Raw genomic sequence first — 21888 nt, 5'->3', positions numbered from 1 at the left:
AAGATTAATTTATTGATAGCCAAAATCAAGCAACCTGGAAAGGACATATCTTTCATTACATTTACATTTATGGTATTTGGCTGACGCTCTTATCCAGCGTAAATCCATCAATTTAAAGTAGGTGATTATAGTGTAAGGAGTCTTGACCATGAGCTCTTAGTGGTGTAGTGTGGTGGGCTTGCCTGACTGGGAAATCAAACCCTTGTGTGCCGCAGGGAGGGTGGTGGTGTTAGCCATGATGCTACACCAACCAACCGTTTCATGTTCAGATCAGCTGTAAAAAGAAAGGTATAGTAAAACTTAAATGATGCTTTGGGGTCAAGTTAGAGATTCAATAAAAAGATGCTATTTATCAGAGAGGAAGGCCTAAAGAGTTATTTGAGAATAGTTTACCTTGGTTTTAACTGGCCAGGTGAGGGGTGGGGGGTCAGGCACTCAGGCTGTTGACAGTTTTTTTGTGAAAACAGGAGAAGAGTGTGTTGAAAGATTAGGAGAAGCCTAATGGATGTCAGCCTGAATGTGTTAAGTCCTTTCTTAAATATTGACCCAAGCAGGCAGGCACACACACACACACTCACAGAAATGTATATATGCTGACTCTTCCTGATCATACAGGTCCCTGTTTTGTGAAGCACTCTAATATATATATATTATCAGTTAGTGCCCCACAAAACAGGGACCTGTATGCATATAAGTCAAGTCAAGTAAAGTCAGATTTCTTTGTATAGCGCTTTTTACACTGTTGTCATCACAAAGCAGCTTTACATAATTAGTAGTTAATAAAATACAGAGACAAAAAGAAGAAATAGCGTAAGACATGAAGGATCAAAGACCCCCAGTGAGCAAGCCAATGGCGACAGTGGCAAGGAAAAACTCCCTCAGAGCTGGAGGAAGAAACCTTGGGAGGAACCAAGACTCACAAGGGGGACCCATCCTCCTCTGGTCAGAACTAGAAAGAAGAAAGGAACACAAATTTAAACCATAAATTAATATAAATATAATTTTGAAATTGAGTTAGCTTTGTATATTTTGACATATTGACATAATACTCATTACTACACATATGTGCATATGTACTCAGTATATAGGCCCATATCCTTAGGCACCCCAGTCTGTTACTGTGTGTAGGTAACTGAGTAGAAGATGAACTGATCTCTAGAAGGCATCACATTAAGGATACATGTGGGAACAAAAAGTATAGGAGCTCCATGCAAATTAGCTTGGCCAAATTAGCTTGGCCAAAGCTTTATCATGCTTATAAAGCATGATAAACACTCTGGGCCCTATTTAGGCGATCTTTTGGCAACCCGTCAATCGCACAGCTTGATTTAGGGCATGTCAGTGTGTCTTTGCTATCGTAACGATGGGAAAAGTACGCCTTGCACAGCTCGAAACATGCAAAAGGCAAGTCTTTTAATTTTTCATGGCTGGGTTTTGGGTGTAACGTGCAATAAACCAATCAGCATGTCACTCGCAATTCCCTTTAAGAGTCAGGTGCGGTCTGATTTTGGCGGATTGCTATTGCAATGGTGCAAAGTGGGGGTGTAGGTGCATTGGGCACATGCCTGTGTTGACAATTCACTGCCAATTCACAGCAATGAACTTCTGCAATGACAATTGACATCTGCCTAGGTTGTTTTCAGTCAGTGGCGCACTTGTGTTTTCCATTGCCAAGATAGCAATGCGCCAGAAAATGACGTGAACTCACCTCATTTCAAGACCACCACGCCCATCTGCGCACGTATATTCGCAAGCACTGTTGCTATTTAAACAACACAGGCAGAAGGCATGAAAATCGACTGTTGACTGGGTGTAAGATAGCAATAAGCAACGCAACCTGCCTTGCACAGGGTGTAAGATAGGGCCACCTGACTCCTCAAACCTTGTCCCAACAGCGGCCATGGGCTCCTCTAAGCAGCTGGCCATATTAAAATAATCTATGTCCACAAAGCAGAAGAAGGCTATAAGAAAGCAGGAACGCATATTAATGTAGTTGTTTTATCAGTTCATAATGTAATTCAAAATTGCACCTAACAGAAACCGGAGATTAATCAGGCTCTGGAGTGGTGGTGCACCGTGCAACCATCATGGGACAGTTATCAGAAGAAAACCTTTCCTTCTTCCTAACCACAGAATTTAGCATCAGGCATTTTCAAAGGAACATCTAACTGCCTGGTGTAGTCTGAAAAGAAATGCTTTAGATGTTTAAAATAGTTAATATACAATATTTTTGGCCATAGTGAGCTATGATAGGTAAAGGTATGTTAGGTATGGAGAAAAAGATACAGAATTTCATGACATTTCATGAACTTCTCTCCAACTGTCTCTCTCTAAGCACTAGGGGTGGATTGATCATTGGCTTGTGTTGCAGCCAGTGACACCAGAACATTCCAGAATTTATTTAATTAAATACCAGCAAATTCTGGATGTACCACACCATCACACCATCTGTAGAAAAGCTGAAGATGGAAGGACGGTGGCATCAACATCAGCATTTCGATGAATCGATGAAAACGCCTCAAACAAGACCTAAAGTGACTCTTAGCTGGGAACAGAAAGTGTGTACAAGCTGTGTCAGTACAAGTACTGACCATGCCAAACTACTGCCAAGGTGTCTCATCTTAAACTCCAGTCGTTTAGTAAATCACAGAAGTTCACATAATAACTTGTGGCATCAACTGCATCTGGCTAAGAAAGGACTAAAATGACTTATAATATTTATTTATATCAAATGTGCCATTCAGATACAAAGACAACATGTTTACAGTATAGATTAATATATTTTAGAATGTCAGTGTCAGGACAGTGTCAGGACAAATATTGACATACGTATGTGTTTTGCAAATGAGACTATCTATGTAGATACACATGTTTCTAATCCATAGGACCATTCATAATCTGCAGTTGTGTGTGAGTGCCCTCTACTGAAACCCATTGATTGTTTTTTTAACCTACCAGTGCTGGTGACAGAGCCCCCCTCATGGTTGTGTTGAAGCTCTCTAGTTAAACTCTCTATAAAGGTAGTCAGATATGCTTGAGGCAACTGTGAAATATAGCTGATTCTTTGTTGTTTTTACGTCTTCAGCGATACTTTGTATTAAATACTGATCTCAGTGCATTATAACCTGTCCTTCTATATTTAATTCTCTTTTCATGGTTTTCTTATTTTGCATATATATATATATATTTTTGGAATCATCTGATATGCAGAATTTGAATAATGCATCATTTGAATTGCAGAGCAGAAAATGAAAGGAGAAATACTAGTAATATTGCAGTGTGTTTTCTAGACTTGTCACACGTCTCTACTTACACGTCCTGAAAATATGCCCTCATAGATGTACAACTTCTGAAACTCACGAAGGTAAGTTGATTATTGAGTTTAATTATTATGTTTCTGCATTCATTTTCTTGTTGGATCAAGATAGCTAACAAGGACATCAGAGTATGTGTACAGGTACACTGTCTAGTTCAGGGTTGTTGAGTGTAGCTACATTTTAACTGAACATTTGCATTGCTACTTGCATTATTGAATAAGAGACTTTATAGCAGTATTTTGCTTAGAAGCATGTAAAACCTCTACTGAATCCAATTATAGTTTTACTATATCTAGTCTGAGAGTTTGCCCAGGTGCCATTTCTATTTAAACCAGTAGATTCAGATTTTTTAACTGTGGGCACCATAGGATGTTGTTTATATTTGAAATGTCTAGCTAAGCAACCTTTAAATACCAAAACATCACTTTCTCTACATTAACAACAGGGTCATCTGATAGCTGTCTATTTCAGGTGCCATATAATTTTGTTTATAGTTGCAGTCACGCATCCAAAAAAGTAACTTTACGGGAGCAGGAAAAACCTTTCTTACTTTCAGTGGAAGTCGATGTAAAAAGATTTTATTCCAAGTCTTTTTGGAGTGTTTCTATTGGTCCATTCATTAGAAATTCTTTTAAAACAATAAAGAAAAATTCAAATCCTCAAAGCGTAGCAAAAATGTGAATACAACGTTTTTGCGTGGCATCTTCATTATGCCTTGACACAAGTAAAGTAAATAGAATAGGACTGATGTCTGATCATGAGCATTTTTTGTACTTACTATTTTTACCTTGAATGAATAATGATTCTGTCATAATACTCAAAGATCATGTGTTAATTAAGCAAGTTAATTAAGTGATTACCCAAACAACAACACTTTTGACTTAGAAGAACGGAAAAGAAAAGAAAGATGTATGTATACATGAAGTAATTATATAAAAGGTCAATCTAAAGATCATTAAACGGTGAAATCTCATGATATATTGACTTATTTTTTATTTAGCTTGTTTCAGTTTGAATCCAGAATGAGAAAGGAGGACGTTTCTCGAGTGATTCTTTTTCTACTGGTTTTCAGTGAAGGTAATCAAACCAAGAGTTTTTTAAAGATTTTTAAAAGATTTTGTATAATTTAGTGGTAAACATTTTTAAATGTGCTTTTAAAAGTAACCGTGTCTTCTGAAAAACCTGACTGAATTGCTGTATTCCCAATACATATTCCAAAAAAAGGGCCAGTCCTACAATAGCCCTGTTCTTCACCCTGTCGTTACCTTGAAAAGACGTGTTTGTGACCTATTTTAAAACAACACAACCACGGATGAACTGATTTGAATTGGAGATCACAGAGAAACAATTTTGACGTCCTGTATATAATTTACATTGAGATTACCAGGAATAACAGTACTTCAGGTCTTAACTACTGGAGTTGATGCACACTTGAGGTTTGTTTGATAGTGCTAAACCAGACAAAACCAGACGTTACTTTAACAATTTGGCAATCCCTTATGACTTTCTTCTTTATCTGTGTATCTTAAAAACTATAGATCCAGATTTTTGACTGAGTAAACTGTTTTAATAAAAAATATATATTTTTTTTAAATATATATTTTTAGATATTTTAACAGTTTTTTTGCTTCAGTTTCTGATTCAGTCCAAGGAATGTCATCAGTTATGCTGTTACTGCACCCTGGATAAATTTAGAAGCAAGGTTATTTAGTGTACTTTGGAAAATTGTGAATGCATTTGATATGTCCTTAAAAACTTGCAGAAAATGTGACCTATTTTTGAAACTTACCTCAGTAACACCCAGGGATACACACACACACACACACACACACACACACACACACACACACACACACACACACACACACACATCATCATCATCATCATCATTTATGCAACTTTAAGAGACAGACGTAATATAACTAAACACATACAACTAAACAAATATCTTCTAAAAATAATTTGTAAAATGTAATTAATACAAATGCAATTTAGTTCATGCAAAGCTTTTGCTGGTGACCAGCTATAAATGTGTAAGGCAGGGCAGTGGTCTCATTAGTGACGATATGTATGATTTAGCGCAAATGTTACTGTAATAAATAGCACTTTTAGGACTTAAATATCACACAGAAAAACACACCTGGGCACTCATTTAGCAACAAAAAGAAAGGGAATTGTGGACACCACGGCATCTAGCCGCCAGCTAGTCATACAGCAGTCAGCTGCATGGATTCAATACTAACTATATTACCTTTAAATGAGAGTGTAGGCCTAGTTTACATTGGACAGTAAAGTATTTAACATTACAGTAATGTTAAGTTTTGAAACACAGGCTTGATTCTCCACAGGGGAAAGATCAAAGACCATCTTGGACCAGCTTAGATCAGCTGACACCACCTACTAGCAAAATATGGTCCTGAGCTGGATTATTCAGCAGGGTATTAGAACGTCTGTCACATTTGTCTGAGAATGGTCTAATATAAGTAGCTAGTAAACTGTAAATGCCATCCACTGTATTCTCAGCGTGATGAGTAACATTGATTAGCTGATTTAGTAAAATATTCACGTAACCTTATAGAGCCTTAATTATGTGTTTGATGACGAAAACCAGAGTTTTGCTCAGCTAATGTGTGATTGTGCTAGCTGACTCACATTTTTATAATGTGTGCTATGTGTTTGTATGCTGTGAATTTTCTTATTTGTGATCTTTTACAGAGTGTGGCAAATTGACAGATGCTTACAGTAGTATCAACATTCTCAACTCAATGCTACAAATGGATAAACATTTGGAAGGTTTTGACCTGAAAGAAATTATGAGGTTAGGATTGCAACATCAACAGTCACTTCACAGAGGACACTAAACAGTTAAAATATGTAGAACATGTTTCTACTTTTTATGCTTCTCCATGCAGGTCTATCATGGATTTAGAAAAGAATCTCGAAAACACTCAAGAGTCACTGTCACAATCCCTGAATTCAAGAAACCTCACTGTATACCTACACAAAACAGCTGAACAGTCTGGAAATATTACTGTTCATGCCAATGACACCATGGTAAGACACTGTTTGCATAATTAAACTATTCCACTATTATGCATTTATTCATTTGTGATGATAATTTTTTGTTAACATGATCTGCATTTATATTTCTCAGGTTACTGAACTGCACTTGAGTGAAAGACAACTTCCAATCATTGTCTAATTGCTTTGCTAATGTACACTGAAAAACTATGTTTAATAAATATTGGAATTAATATTAATTCAATGACAGCCATTAAAAATACATGAATATTATTATTTAATGTACTATTTACTAGTTATCACAATATATGATAATGAATAATGAATATACAAATAAACAAGCAAGCACATATCCTACAGACTCCACGACTGTGCCACAAGGCTAGATGCTTGGTCCTGTGCTTTTTTACCCTCATGGGTTCTCCTACCAATGAAATGCTGATACCACGATCTTGCCATGCCCTTTGAGAACTCCCTGGAAACTCCATCTACAGAAGCACAAAGCCTTGGCGTAGTTGTGGATGTCCAGTTATCATTCTAAACTCAGTCTCGGTCAAGCAGATTTCACCTCAACAATATCTGGAAAATTTGACCCTCTGTCTCTTGGGAGGTCACCGAGATACTTGCTCAGTTCCTCATCAGTTCCTCAAGACCTACTGCCACTCCCTCCTAGCTGGTCTTTCTTGCAACTGATCCAGAATGACTTGACTTCAGTATATTTCACTCATATTTTATTTGTTTCCTATGGCTGCTCTATCTTGTTTTTATTGACAAAAAAATACAAGTATGTTGGTTAGCCAAAACAGTAAAACTAAGTAAATAAGTGAAATATAGGTAGAGGGAAATTAATGTTACAGATTTTTATTTATTTATTTAATTTACATTTTACAGAAATATCTTTCTGCTTTTCCAGAAATGAGTTTTACATTAGAAACACCTTATCCATCTTATCAATGGTCTGTAAAGTTGATGTGTAAAGTCATGCTGTTTATGTGTGACAGGCAGCCCCAGTTTCCTCAGATGTTCCGAACAGAACAGTGGAGATCTTCTTACCAGAGGAGATTGTTGCGAAACCTGAGAATAGAATAGTCTTCTGTCTGATAACCTCACCTGAACAATTTAAGGTACTGTCAAATAAGTTGTTATAAACCCAACAGGCTTTACAGCAAACAGTAAATGTTTCATATTTTATATTTTAATATTTTAGGATGTTTGGTGTGAATTTTTAATTTGTCTTATTTAATTTCTCCTATTCGGGATTAGTAGGACCTAACCAGTTTTAAAAAATAAACTTAGTCTTTGTACCGGAAGTCATTTTTGCAAAAAACAATGTCCTCATGTGAGGCCAAAGGGTCAAAGAAATGCAATGTCCCAATATGAGGACTCAGGGTCTCAAGAGGATAATGTAATTAATGTGAATAATGTATTTACATCCAAGTTTACATACAAGTTTATGGAAAGAGCTAAAGAGTAATAATAATATGGTATAATTTAAATATTGTTATTTAAAAATATGTTAGATGTTTTAATATGTATAGTATTATTTATTTATTTATGTATTTATTTATTTCTTATGAGGAGTAATATTTGCGGTAGTAGTAGTGTGTACTTGAATGTAGCTATCAATAATAAAAATCCATTTATACAATGCAGCCTCTAAGCAATTGCACTACCATATCAAATAAAGTTGAAATTCATCACTGTAGCCTGAAATACTGTAAAACAGACATCAGAATGTATTTTAAGGTTTGTGGTTGAATATTATTATTATTGTATTGAATATTGATTAGAGGTTTTAGGGACATGAAGTTACGAAATGCTATATAATATTGTATATATCAATTTGATTATGTGTCCATTTATTCATATCCTCGTTAAGTTAATTGATTTGAGGTTTTTAACCTCTGTTCGAGTGCGGAAAAAAACATGCTCTGGTCATCATTTTGGACACGTCTTACATTTCATTTTATGTTCCTGCATTCACAGAACATCATCAATAACAGAATTATTGGCGTGAGTGTCAGTGGGAAGAAGGTCTCAGGGCTGACGTCTCGTGTGAGAATCTCAGTCCGTGTGGGGCCGACTGTAAATGTCGTAAGTATGCTCTTTCCGATCGTACAACACAAACTTTAATCCCTCACTCGTCTACTTTTTTATTGCAGTTCCAATTATTTCTATTGTAGGAAAACAAAACTCTACAGTGTGTATTTTACAACTACACATCCAGTGGTAAGTTGATACTCTACATTACACTTATTTTCCCAATGTATCACAACAGCATCATGTTCTCCTGAAGTTACCATCCCCGTTTCACCATTTATGACAAGGGCTGTTGCTAGTGGGTTGGGTATGTGTTAGGCTTTTGGAATTGGCCTGTGTTCCAGTCTTGGTTTGGTAATGGCAGGTCCACCAACAATGTTCGAGGATGTTTCCTCATTATTTATCTACATACAGTCTGACAAACTAGGGCTTATTTAAAACACTTCTTTACTAAATCAAGCGAAATATCCAATCAACCACACATGGCCATGGTATGGGGGTTAGGATGAAGAGCCAGTGACTGAAAGGGGCCCTAAAAATGGATTAATTGAGTATTTTGGCAGAATTGTTAGAATTGTGGGGCCCAGTGTGATATCTTTTCATGGGGCCCAAAATCCCTGGTAGCTCCCCTGCAGCCGCACATCTAGTATCTCCCATTTGTGGCAAGATTATCTCTTAAAAGCATGGGAGAGAAACGGCTTGCACCGTGGCATCTTGCTATAAAAATATTATTCGATTTTGTTATTTAAAAAATTCCATTTTAAGTTTATTTTCTGTCTAACAGAATTTGAAGACACTGGTTGTTCCACAATCAGGAGTATAGAAGAAGACTGGGTTCACTGCTTATGTAATCACCTAACCTATTTTGCAATATTGATGGTACAATCTCATTCATTTCATGCACATACACTTGCAAACACACACATGTATTCACACACAGAAATTGCAGTACTTGCAACGGTGATACACATGTTAAACATTCCCCAATATTATTTTCAGGTACCAGGCAATAATGTTTCCAAGGAAGATCAACTAAATTTGACCTACATCTCTCTAACTGGATGCAGTCTGTCTTTGCTGTTTCTGGTGATCACCGTTCTCCTCTACTTCATAAAATGGTAAGCGGCTTCTACTCATGTTCTCTATAGAGCTACTTCTTGCATAGAGCAGCAACTTCCACGCTTCTGTGCATCTGACAGTCATTTGAAAAGGTAAACTTTAAAGGCAGACAAAGTTAGCATTACATTAAAACCACCATGCCCTGACCATCTCTTTTTTTTCTCAAAGGCGTGCAGGAGCAGATCAGTCTCAGCGGATCCATATTTGTCTGGCTGTGGCTCTTATATTTTTAAATTTACATTTTATAGTTCAAAATTACATTAAAAATAAAGTCTTTTGCATCTACGTGGCAGTCCTACTTCATTATTTTCTGCTGGCTACTTTCACCTGGATGGCTATTGAAGGCTTCCACCTCTACTTGCTGTTGGTGCGGGTCTTCAACATCCACATCAGGAGATATGTACTCAAACTGAGCCTGGTGGGCTGGGGTGAGTTTAACATCATCTCATGAAATGAATATGACCTAATTCCAGTTAGTTCTTAGGTAACACTCCCCCTTTTGTAGGTATCCTAGATTCTAAACACTGATTTAATTCTACTTTGGGGATTTTTCAATCTTTTACTTTTATGAGGTGTATCTGCAGATTTCTCATGATGTCTAGGTTGGGGGCTGTGAGGATCATGGAAAGTTTTATTAGCTAGCTCCCCAATGAGATTTCCCATTGTGTTTTTAAGGTATGTTTAGGATTAATATCCTGCTGAAGAAGAAGGAAAATGTTCCCTGTTAGTGATGCTGCCCTGACACCAGCATAAATATGACCTTCATGAAAGAAGATTCATCAGGAGAAAACCATTTCTGCTTCTCCTCCCCACAGCATTTAACATCCTCACTGCTTAACATCAGGTCCTATTTTAACATCATCAGACCACACAACTTGTTTCCAAAATGCATCAGGCTTGTTTAGATGTTCCTTTTAAAAAACCTGATGTTAAATGCTGTGGGGAGGACACAGAAATGTTTTTCTCCTGATGAATCTTCTTTCATGAAGGTCATATTTATGCTGGTGTCAGGGCAGCATCACTCCAGAGTTTGCTAAATATTCCTGAAGGCCTTTGTCTTTTCAGCAATCCTACAAGCAGCTCTCTTGAAAACCTTCTTGGTCTTCCAGACCTCAACTTGACTTCTACCTTGTCCATCTTGTTAACTGACTTTTCTTAATTACAGCCCAAATGGCTACCTGAAAATACTTTTCTCCTGCTTCGTTAGTATCACTCATTAAAAAAGGATTGAAATTTGTATCACCTTGCTTTTCCTTTTCCTCGGGCCCTGTCGGGTCAGCCTCAAGCAAATGGTGTGTGACATGGGACTATTGTTTTTTAATGCTATTTTTAACATATAAAAACATATATGGGGTGATAATGACTATATAGCAAAGTAACTAATTACACTGTGATCTTAAAGATTGCACAGGTTGCACAAGACTGTTATACTCACGCACCACTGGCCTACACATTGTGCACACATGAGCTCCTCCACTTGTCAGCGTTACTCTTGATGTGAAGTGCTGTGTGTAGCCTGCTAAATGTTGCTTTATTTGTAGTTTATTTTTTATCTTATGCTGTAACCTTAAGGCAAGATGAATGTGTGCAATAGTGTTATTCGTTTGCAGCAACCTAAGCATTTGCACCAGATTATAGCCTATTTAATTCATTTTGATTAGACTACAGTTGTAGGCCTTCATTATTTAAAGAATATCCAATGTTATCTTGTTTATGGGGCGGGGCGGGGTGGGCTCGGACAAAACGTGCATTTTACTCTAAAACTGGACAAATAAAACACTGATCTTCTTAAAATGTTGAAGAGAATGTTTCCTCTTTAACTTCACGCCTTTTGGAGATCAGTTCATCAGCCACTCACTTAACAGTTCAAAGTGATGGAAATTGTGACCAAGGGTGCCCAAACTTTTGCATTTATATTGTGACTTTAAAACAAGTTAGATGAATCCAGGCGCTATTTATTTCGTCATAGCTATTAAATTGTTCGTATTAATACTATCATATTTTATTTAGGTGTCCCTGCTGTTGTTGTGACTTTGATCTTCATCATTGACCGAAACATTTATCTGAATGTGGGCTCATCTTTAATGAACAGCACATCCTATCAAGGGTAAGCCTACAGCAACTCTCCTTTAAACATAGTAAAACCATGTCATAATCATAATTAAATATATATGAATAAATTGAGGAGAACATTGGGGGAGAAACTGTCACTGCTTTTATTGACATCACTCTCTCTCTCTCTCTCTCTCTCTCTCTCTCTCTCTCTCTTTTATACCACATAAAGATGCCACATCTCCAATGACGTTGTACGAAACATCACAGTTCTTGGCTTCTTCTGTGTGGTTTTTGCCTTTAACTTGAGCTTGTTGGTGGTTCTTGCACGGACTATCTTCTGCCGGCACTCTGTGCCCCCAGGCCAACAAATGAAACCTTGGGCCAAGAGCATGTGCACAGTTCTAGGCATCACCTGTCTACTAGGCATCTGCTGGAGTGTGGGGTTCTTCGCTTATAACACAGTTATCACAGTCTTCCTCTACCTCTTCTGCATATTAAACCCACTGCAGGGTGAGCAAAAGCACATTGTTTGTTTGGTGATACAGTGCTTTATTTTAAGAATATTACATCACTTTTCTGAGCCATCTTATTCAACTGGAATGATGACGTGGCTGTATTCAAGACAACATACAAAATCACATGCAAAACAGGACGATAGGCTAAAGTGTGATCATACAAAGGCAGTGGTGCAGATTTAGGGTGCCCTACGTAAGACTAAAGGGGTTTTCTTGGCATAGTTGTATAAAGGAGTTTAATACCATAAACAAACCGTAAACCTCAAACAATGTTGTTTCTTCATTTAACAAAAAATTCTACATATGATTTTATTAATGCCCCCATATTTGGCAATTTTACACCCAGCCCACTAGCTTTTTAAGCCTGGAAGCCTGGACAATCAGGTGGAGATTACCCTCTCAGTCTAGCGTTAGCTTGTAGTGTTTTTAGAATCACTTCCATTTACTCCTGACGTTGGGTTAGCCAGAAAAAGGAGGTGGGTGATAGGACTATCCAGCAACACTATCTGGTTAGATAATACAGTTGCAATCAGAATTATTCAACACCCATTACAAATTAGGTGTATTAGCAAAATACAAGTACAAACTTCCAGCAGTATGCAATAAACCAATCAAACAAGAGCAATTCCTCTTTCCAAATCCAACACAGAATGCAGAATCAGGATAATTCAGCCCCCTGAATAGAATCCCTTTTTAGAGCTCACATCAATGGCTTCATTATTTGTGTCAGGTGTGCTTCAGATAAAACATCAAAAATGTGGACTGGCTAATGCCAGTCTTTCATGCCTTCTGTGAGGAAGCTGAAGCTTGGGTGTCATTGGACCTTCCAACAGGACTGTGTCTCAGTCCACCAGACTCAAAGTCCACCGAGGCTTGGTTTCAGAAGAACTCCAGGAAGATTCTGGAGTGTTTGTCAATGTCACCTGACTGAACACCATTAAAAATCTTTGGAGGGATTTGAAGGAGGTGGTTGCAGCAGCAAACCAAAAAGTAGTCAAGTCAAGTCAAGTCAAATTTATTTGTATAGCAGCTTTACATAATCAGTAATTAGTAAAATTAGTGACTTGAATTGTAGGGCTGCACCTAATGATTCTTTTTTTTTGTGATTAATCTAATAATTCTTTTTCGATTAGTCGATTCATCTAACAACTAATTTTTAGATTACTCTAATGTGAGTGTATTAGAAATGAAAAGAATTTCTCCAAAATAATGAAAAAAAGAATTATTTTATATTGCAGTATTTTCTTTAATCATCTTTTCTTAAACACATAGAATGCAGTAAGGGCACTATTCTGTAACAGAAAATTCTTTAGTGCTAACAGCTTAACAGTCAAACATAACATTTCCACCACAAGAAATGAAATAATTTACGTAAAAGAAATAAAGTGCAACACATTTAACAATCTTACAAAATAAATTCAACAATGTAAAATTCAAGTCACTTCCCAGAGGAACGCTAGAGCAAGTTTTACAGTCCAAAATAACATTTGTTTACTTGTCTTTTTTGAATATTTTGAGTAATGCTGTTCTTTTTTGTACTAAAACTAGTACTTTCTTAAAATGATATATACATATATATATAGTTTGTTTATTTTGCTAATAAACCTGACTTGCAGTGGGGATTGAATAATTTTGACTGCAACTGTAATTACAATGTTTTAAGCTATGCTAGGTTCTGCAAATTATTCATTATATTATTGAACATTTTCACATTTTCTCAGCTTACAACCTCAAACTTAAATGTATTTTATTGAGATTTTAAGTGATAGACCAACAAAAGTAGCACATAATTATGAAGTGGAATGAAAATGATACATAGTTCTCACAATTGTAATCAAATCTGAAATATGTGACATAAGAAAAGAAAACCATTGTTGAAAGAAAGACATAAGAAGTGCAGTTTGCAGTTTGCCACAAGCCATATAGGAGACACAGTAAACATGTGGAAGAAGGTTCTGTGGTCAGATGAGACCAGAGTTGAACTTTTTGGCCTTAATGCAAAGCATTATGTATGGTGGTAAACAGTAACTCTGTTCATCACCCTAAACACACCATCCTCACTGTGAAACAGCATGGTGGCAGCATCATGCTGTAGGGATGCTTTTCTTCAGCAGGGACAGGGAAGCTGGACAGAGTTGATGGGAAGATGGATAGAGCTATATACAGGGCAATCCTGGAAGAAAATCTGTTGGAGGTTCCAAAAGACTTGAAATTGGGAAAGAGATTCACCCCTAGCATTATAATGACCCTAAACATACAGCCAGAGCCACAGTGGAATGACATAGATCAAAGAGAATTGCTGTTCACAGACGCTCTTCATCCAACCTGGCTGAGCTTGAGTTAGTTTGTAAAGAAGATTGGGCAAAAATCTTAGTCTCTAGATGCACAAAGCTGGTAGAGACATAAAAGGACTTTAAGGCAGCTGTCATTGTACTGGATACATGCATTATATTGCACTTTTTAAGTATGGTGTACAGTGTACCACCCTCTGTAATACCTTGTGGTGAATGCAGGGGGATAGTTAAGTCGTCATAAAGCATCAAAGATATCTTATCAGCATTGAAAGAAAATGCCATAAAACCTTTCTAAGGGAGAAGTACTCTGTTACTAAACCTTTTGGCAGGATATTAATGTTATTTATTTACAGATATTTCCTCTTCTTTTTTTCCCCGCAGGGTTTTTCATCTTCCTGTGGTTTTGCATATCCAAATGTAAACGCCGCCAGAGCCTATCAAGTACGGATAGACATGCAACCAGCACTGCAACTGCGGTCAGCTGATGTCAGTTGACCTTCAGACATCACATGCGCAGTTTATACTGTGTGTTTTTTTGCTCTTTCTAGCATCTAGCACTTGGTTGTACCTTGTTTGCGGTTGCCTATATCTTGTTACTAAGCACTAGATCTTTTGTGCTTCTTTGCCCAGTCTTCACCTGAAATCCTTACTCTGTTAACCTACCATATTTGACCATTTAATCTGGAACACCTACCATACAGGTGCACTTTAGGTATACAGGTATTATACTCTAGGGCATCTGTTGCTACAGAACGTATCAACTACTTAAACAAAACTGTACAGAGTGTTCAGAAACACCAGCAGTGTAACCATACCTGATACCTACATCACTATCACTGCTGTGCTGAACATGACTCACGACCCAAATAATATGGGTCACTGGTCACTGGTGGTGTGGTATAGTGGTGCCTTTTCGATGTTTGCAAACAGTGGCCCAAAACCTGTGTGTAACAACTAGAGCTTAGATTGGGCCCAAAAAATCAGGCCCAACGCTGTCTGTGCACGTTCTGTCCGAGTTTAGCCCGCCCCATAAACTGTCGTTATGAGCCAAAGTGGATTCAAACCCGATGTTTTTTTAGTAAGTAGACTGTTAAACAGACCTTTTTAGTTGTTTGAATGACCGAAATCTGTCTAGAATGACGTTAATGGACAGTGCAATGCCTATTATTTAAGAAAACTGTTTATTAAGAATGGAACTCCAAATGATTAAACCACCAACAATACGAACAATGATCAACAGGCCTAAATATTGGCAGAATAGGCTACAAGAATGATGTCTGAATATATATATATATATATATATATATATTTTTTTTTTTTTTTATTAAGCCTAGGTGCAAAATGCAAAAATGCAATAGGCCAACAATGATATCATAATTTACATGCAAAAGAAACCTAGATAACATTGGATATTGTTAAGATAATAAAGGTCTTTAATAGCCTATCTAACAAACTGTAGACTAATTAAAACAAATTTTAAAAAGCTATTAGACATTAAGGTCTAAAAAATAAATTACGACCATGGCAACGTTTGCTTTGCTATATTGTGATTATCACGCCATAGCTTTATATCAAATTCAAAAATAGTATGCAAAAACATAGGCCTACGTCACAGACCATTTTATTGAGCTTGACCCGTCAGGGCCCGAGGAAAGTAGTAGGAAACCTCAGCCCGACCCGGCCCGTGTTTGGGTTTGGCATCAGGTTGTGCTCGGGCTCTGATAAACTCTAACAGCAACCTGTTTTGGGCTAGATTTGACTTGGTGATTAATGTTTAGCGCCACCTTGTGGCATTGAAAGTTTAAAAGGTTTCTTAACTTCCTTCTGAGCCAGGAAGTGACAAAATATCAGTAGAAAAATGGCAGGAAGTGGATGGCGTGGCTCTATTAGTCTGTAATAATAATGTAATGTAATAATGTAAATGGATATCTACAAATCACCCCTCCACAGACTACCTGCTAGTCCATCCTATGTGCTGGAGGAGAGAGCCACATGAATATTCATGAACTGCACAAACAGTTTTGGGCACCAATGGTTTATGAAGTACAACAACCTGCAGCCACTGTCTTAATCCCAGTGGACCTGCCACAGCAACCCAAGTTGGATTTAAACCCACAATTCCCAGCTTTAGTATGGTGTACAGTGTACCACCCTCTGTAATACCTTGTGGTGAATGCAGGGGGATAGTTAAGTCGTCATAAAGCATCAAAGATATCTTATCAGCATTGAAAGAAAATGCCATAAAACCTTTCTAAGGGAGAAGTACTCTGTTACTAAACCTCTTTGAAGGGAACTTGCAGGATATTAATGTTATTTTTTATAGATATTTCCTCTTCTTTTTTCATCTTTATTTGGTTTAGCATATCCAAATGTAAATGCAGCGAGAACCAATCAAGAATGGACAGACAAGCAACCAGCACTGCAACTGATGTCAGTTGACCTTCAGACATCACATGCGCAGTTTATACTGTGCGTATTTTACTGTGTGTAATTCCCAGCTCTGGTGGCTGATATCTTATCCATCAGGCCACTGGGCCACACAGACCTATCTGTTTTAAGTCTGTGAAGGTGCTGTTCACTAGATGTACATGTTATTTGTGTTGAGAGATATCTAAACACTCTCACTGCCAATTGTGCGACACCTACATTTAATTTGATGTGGGTCTTCCTGAATAAAATAAAAGGCGAGCTGTCAAGACGTGTCATCAAAATCACATGACGTCTCTAAAAAGTCAATTTTTAGATTAGGGTGGAGTAATCTTCAAAGGGGACGCACCCCAGTGCGAGAAATATCCCACATCAGGATAATCACCCCATCAGTAAGCTGCAGTTTGTAAGGTCGTGCTTCCCTCTAGTGGTAATGTGTAGTCACTGCGTCTTTCATATTACCACAGCTTTATTGAACAGCTACATTAGGACGTTTAAACCCGTTATTCCTGTATTTATCTAAATCCTTAAAGAATTTAAGACGAGGGTTTTTTTTAATGACTGAATTTATTTTTTATTTATTTTATTTTTATTTTCAGATACAGCTTTAGTTACTTATTGGATTTAGCTGTGAGATTTTTAAGGTATGCTAATCTCCTCACAAAATATCACGATTTTACGGTATCACAGTATACAGTATTTCACAATTCTTCCTCTTGTTGTTGATGTTTTAATTATTATATTTATGATTATACGTCGACCCTTAAAGAAATTAAAAGATTTTTTTGCTGAACAAAAAAATATTAAAACAAATTATAAAACTTAAATTAAAAATAAAATAAAAAAATATTGATTAATGAAAGTGTATGTGAAACGTCTCACTTTTAAATAATAAATATTTTAAAATACTTTTTAAATATTTTGTTTCCAGATAATGATTATTTTCATTATTGATTAATCTGCTGATTTTATTTCCATTAATCATTGATTTTAACTCATGATTTTAATTGATTTTAAAATAATCAGAAATAAATGTGCATGGTACGACAACCATAATCCACGTGTCTGGGAGGCTGAGGCTGGTGGAGCGCGTGAGCTCAGGGTTTCTGGGCTGTGGTGATCTGTGCTGATCGGGTGTCCTGACTAAGTTCAGTATCGATATGGTGGTCCTGAGGGAGCTCTGGACTAGCAGGTCGTCTAAGGAGGGGTGCACCGGCCCAGGCCGGAAACGGAGCAGGTCAAAACCCCCGTGCTGATCAGTAGTGGGGTCGCACCTGTGAGCGGGCTCTGCAGGGCAGCCTGAGCGATACAGTGGGACCCAGTCTTTTACTCTGTAGCTTCTGGGAGGCTCGGTTAGTGCAGCATGTGTGAACACTGTACCCTGTTAACATGAGGTCCAAAATAAGATGAGATACGGAGCTGTAATTGCTTCATTTACAGGTGATCAGTCCTGAGAAATGTCAGTGATTTGATGGGATTGGCTACTATGCCACCATAATTAACAAGTTTAAGAAAGGAAAGCTCACCCTTTTTTGGCCCAGGTGGGACTTGAACCTAAAATTCCCATCTCAAGAGGCTGATGCCTTACCCATTAGGCCACTGGGCCACACTAAGCCCTCTCTGCTAAGTCTGTGGGTGTGCTGTTCACTAGATTATTCAGTGTGAATAGTGGTTTCTGTTATTTATGATTGAAAAGAAGCGTCTTCACGACCTGGTTCTTACTTTTATAGCTCTTTATTCAGATATCTGCTTCAGCACGTAGGAGGGCAAAACCAATAAATCGGGTGTGATGGGGGCAGAGGGTCTAGGCTACACCAGTGTGTCAGTTGGAGGTTATCTGTCGGTGCGGTTCATCACATTATTACAGAACCGAAGCTCAGCTCTTTCATTTTTCACACGAACCGAAGCTTTCACAGATTCAGATTCACTAACAGCAGCGTGGGCCATTAATTTTTGTGAAATGTAGGGAGTAGAAGTAAAAAGTATTAAGTATTAAGTGACAGAAATACTCAAGTACAGATACGTCAAAAATCTACTTAAGTACTGTAATGAAGTATTTATACTTCCATACTCGCCACTTCTGATTATCTCTCAGTATTTGTTGGTGGTTTGAGCCCCCTTGAGGTCTTTTTGGGGGGTTTAAATGATACTAGCATATCCTAGTGCTGCAGTAGCTTGTAAATGAGTGCTTCAGCTCGTGGTGTTGAAAATGAGTGTTGCGCTGTTTAGGGGTGTTAAATTACATATGAAAATGAATCAGAATATGTCTTATATTCTATATTTCTGGGTTATATCATAATCATATTGTCATTTCTCATAACTGGAGTCTCGGAAGCAGTGGAATGTGTAAAGAAGCAGGTGAGCTCAACTACAGGTAAGCTTTTTTTAATTCCACTTCCAGTCTAATCATAAACAGTTACATTATGAGCTATATTATTATTATAACAGTATGTTTTGGACAGTAGTTTACGAAGTGCAGAAAGACTTCAATCTATAATGATTTACATTAAATGACTGAAATGTAAAGGGAATTTTATCTAGAACGTGACAACAACTCGCAGCTTCTCTTAACCAGTGTGCTTTTCAGAGCGACCCAGGTGGGACTCGAACCCACAAGCCCAAGCTCTGGAGGCTGAGGTCTTATCCATTAGGCCACTGGACCACATGAAGCCCTGTCTTCTAAGTCTGTGAAGGTGCTGTTGACCAGATTATTCAGTCTGACTAGTTCTTTCGTGTGTTTCTGTTATTCGTAATTGAAAAGTAGTGTCTTTATGGCCTAGTTCATACGTGTATAGCTCCTCATACAGATCAGTTCAGTATGAACATGGTGGTTCTGAGGGTGCTCCGGACTATCCGGTTGTCTAAGTAGGGGTGAACCCACCCAGGCCAGAAACGGAGCAGGTCAGGGCCCCCCATGCTGGTCATTAGTGGGATCGCACCTCAGAAAGGACGCTGTAGTGCAGCCTGAGGGAGACAGTGGGACACAGACTGCAGATGTTTTATCAGGAAATTCACTGATTATCAACAGTTGTTGATCCATTGTTAAAGTTGTGTTTGTAGAAGTGCACACAGATTCACATTAATCTTTCACCAAAGTTCATGAAGAATAAACTTTTCTGTTTTTAAGACAATAAAAGATGATGTTACTGATATTTCCAGATCCAGATTAAGATTAAAGTCTTGTTTAATGTACTCTAGCTCATTTTAAAGCTCCAGCAATTCTCTCTAAATACATCATTTTAGCTCATCTTACTTTGTGCTCCATTCTGGTTCAAGTTGTGTTTGACTTTTATTTAATATTTACTCTTTTCCCCTTTTTTCCTCAGATCAGTTGAGTTAAGCGCACACAAATGACAAATGACAAGATGATCAGATGCAGCTCTCCCGTGTAGCTACAGAGTAAAAGACTGGGTCCCACTGTATTGCTCAGGCTGCCCTGCAGAGTCCGCTCACAGGTGCGACCCCACTACTGATCAGCACGGGGGTTTTGACCTGCTCCGTTTCCGGCCTGGGCCGGTGCACCCCTCCTTAGACGACCTGCTAGTCCAGAGCTCCCTCAGGACCACCATATCGATACTGGACTTCGGACACCCGATCGGACACCCGATCAGCACAGACCACCACAGCCCAGAAACCCTGAGCTCACGCACTCCACCAGCCTCAGCCTCCCAGTAACATGGATTACACCCGGATATTGAAGATTTTACATTTCTGCTGTAAGTAGCAATATGACCAAAGGTTTGAGAATAATTTCTGTGTGTGCTGTGTTGTCCAGTGTTCTAATAAATAAGGCAACAGAATAACTGTGTCAGCAGTAAATCTGTAGACTTGGAAGATGCTGGTTTGTGTGGCTCAGTGGTCTAATTTGATCTGCATCAGCCTCTAAAGCTGGGTACTGTGTCTTGGAGCCCCACCTGAGGAGCCTCACTGACGTGTTGTTCGTGTGACGGGAGCTGAGGGTGTTCATGCAGGCCTTTCTTTCTTAGACACAGTACACGAACCCAAAGAGTAATGCAAATATCACTGGTACTAAGCCTGTTAAACTATGTTAAAATGTTGTATTTTACAGTTTGATACAGTGTGGTCTGCACTCCCACACCTCCACGAAACAGGGGTGTGTAAGATCTAACAACTGAATTATGATTGTAATTGCAATTCGAATAAAATTATATTATAAAATACCTTAAACTTTTAGACTACAGTGAACGCTTCCTTTCACTGATAAACTAACACTCTAAAACCATCACCCTTTACCACCCTTTAGCTTCATGGTGGAGGCGCTGGAGTCAGTACTGAAAGCAGTGGAATAAGAACTGAAGAACATGCTTAGGACCCTCAGACCCTTAGTTTTCTGATACAGCACTCGTGTGTTTCTCTCTCTGTCAGCTGTGCTGTGTGTTTCAGTACGTTTAAGTACAAATTGTACCTTATCCATTAGAGCACCCTAGATTATTCAATGTGAATAACGGAATTTCGTTATTTATAGCTTTATTTATGATGGAAAAGAAGCGTCTATCCGACCTGGTTTATACATTTCTAGCTCCACATATAAACCAAATATCAATGAGAAAATACATTTTTAGAAATGACTGATGATAAAAGTGCATTTAAATACAAAAACTTCTAAAATACAATTACTACATTTGATTATTTTCGTTCACTGTCCAGCTTTTCCCTTAACCAATAGAGGGCGCTCTGGCTGTGAATGATTCCATGGCTGTAAGCAACACTGGTGCAGTGGGTCTGATAGTACTTACTACACTGTTATTTACTGTAAGATTTGTACAGTTTCAGAGTTTTGATCTGTGCTGTAAAATAAAGTGTTCACTCTAATGTGGAAGTTCAGGGTATTTCTTTTTGATTGGAATTTAGTTCAGAGGTCTGACACACATTTTTGTTGTAGCCTCTTGCAGAAGTGTATGGCTGGGTGAAATACCACGTTTTTAATGCAGTTAAACAGGTTTGAGCAAAACATGCTTGTGTGCTTCCCTTTGTCTCACAGCCAAATCATCTAACAGAGATCCATCGTAGGTTTAGTACCAGGGATATTTGCATTTTTTGGTTTTGGTCACTGTACTGTGTGTATAATGACACTGTTGT

At 37.9% G+C, this 21888-nt stretch overlaps 1 protein-coding gene across 4 annotated transcripts; it reads left to right on the top strand.

Moving 5' to 3' along the window:
* The first annotated feature begins 681 nt into the window (after positions 1 to 681).
* LOC140537735 (adhesion G-protein coupled receptor G2-like) lies at positions 682 to 20145 on the top strand. 4 transcript variants are annotated; one of them, XR_011977679.1, is made up of 16 exons: positions 682 to 3364; positions 4318 to 4394; positions 6033 to 6135; positions 6230 to 6371; positions 7340 to 7462; positions 8325 to 8432; positions 8522 to 8567; positions 9163 to 9257; positions 9378 to 9496; positions 9666 to 9925; positions 11508 to 11604; positions 11782 to 12062; positions 14743 to 16830; positions 17388 to 17432; positions 19115 to 19481; positions 20115 to 20145. XR_011977679.1 is itself a non-coding variant. In XM_072659955.1 (14 exons), the coding sequence occupies exons 2-13, from the start codon at positions 4340 to 4342 to the stop codon at positions 14844 to 14846; spliced, it is 1533 nt and encodes a 510-aa protein (XP_072516056.1). In that variant the 5' UTR covers positions 682 to 3364; positions 4318 to 4339; the 3' UTR covers positions 14847 to 14886; positions 17388 to 17419. The 4 variants fall into 4 exon arrangements, 3 of the variants coding, with proteins under 3 accessions (XP_072516056.1, XP_072516054.1, XP_072516055.1); XM_072659955.1 differs by lacking the exons at positions 19115 to 19481; positions 20115 to 20145 and having other exon boundaries at positions 14743 to 14886; positions 17388 to 17419; XM_072659953.1 differs by lacking the exons at positions 19115 to 19481; positions 20115 to 20145 and having other exon boundaries at positions 14743 to 17443.
* The last annotated feature ends 1743 nt before the right edge of the window (positions 20146 to 21888 follow it).

The sequence above is a fragment of the Salminus brasiliensis genome, chromosome 17, assembly GCF_030463535.1.
Source record: "Salminus brasiliensis chromosome 17, fSalBra1.hap2, whole genome shotgun sequence".
In the NCBI taxonomy this organism is placed as follows: domain Eukaryota; kingdom Metazoa; phylum Chordata; class Actinopteri; order Characiformes; family Bryconidae; genus Salminus; species Salminus brasiliensis.
Note: the sequence above shows the minus strand (reverse complement) of the source record. Positions and strands in the feature narration are given on the sequence as shown.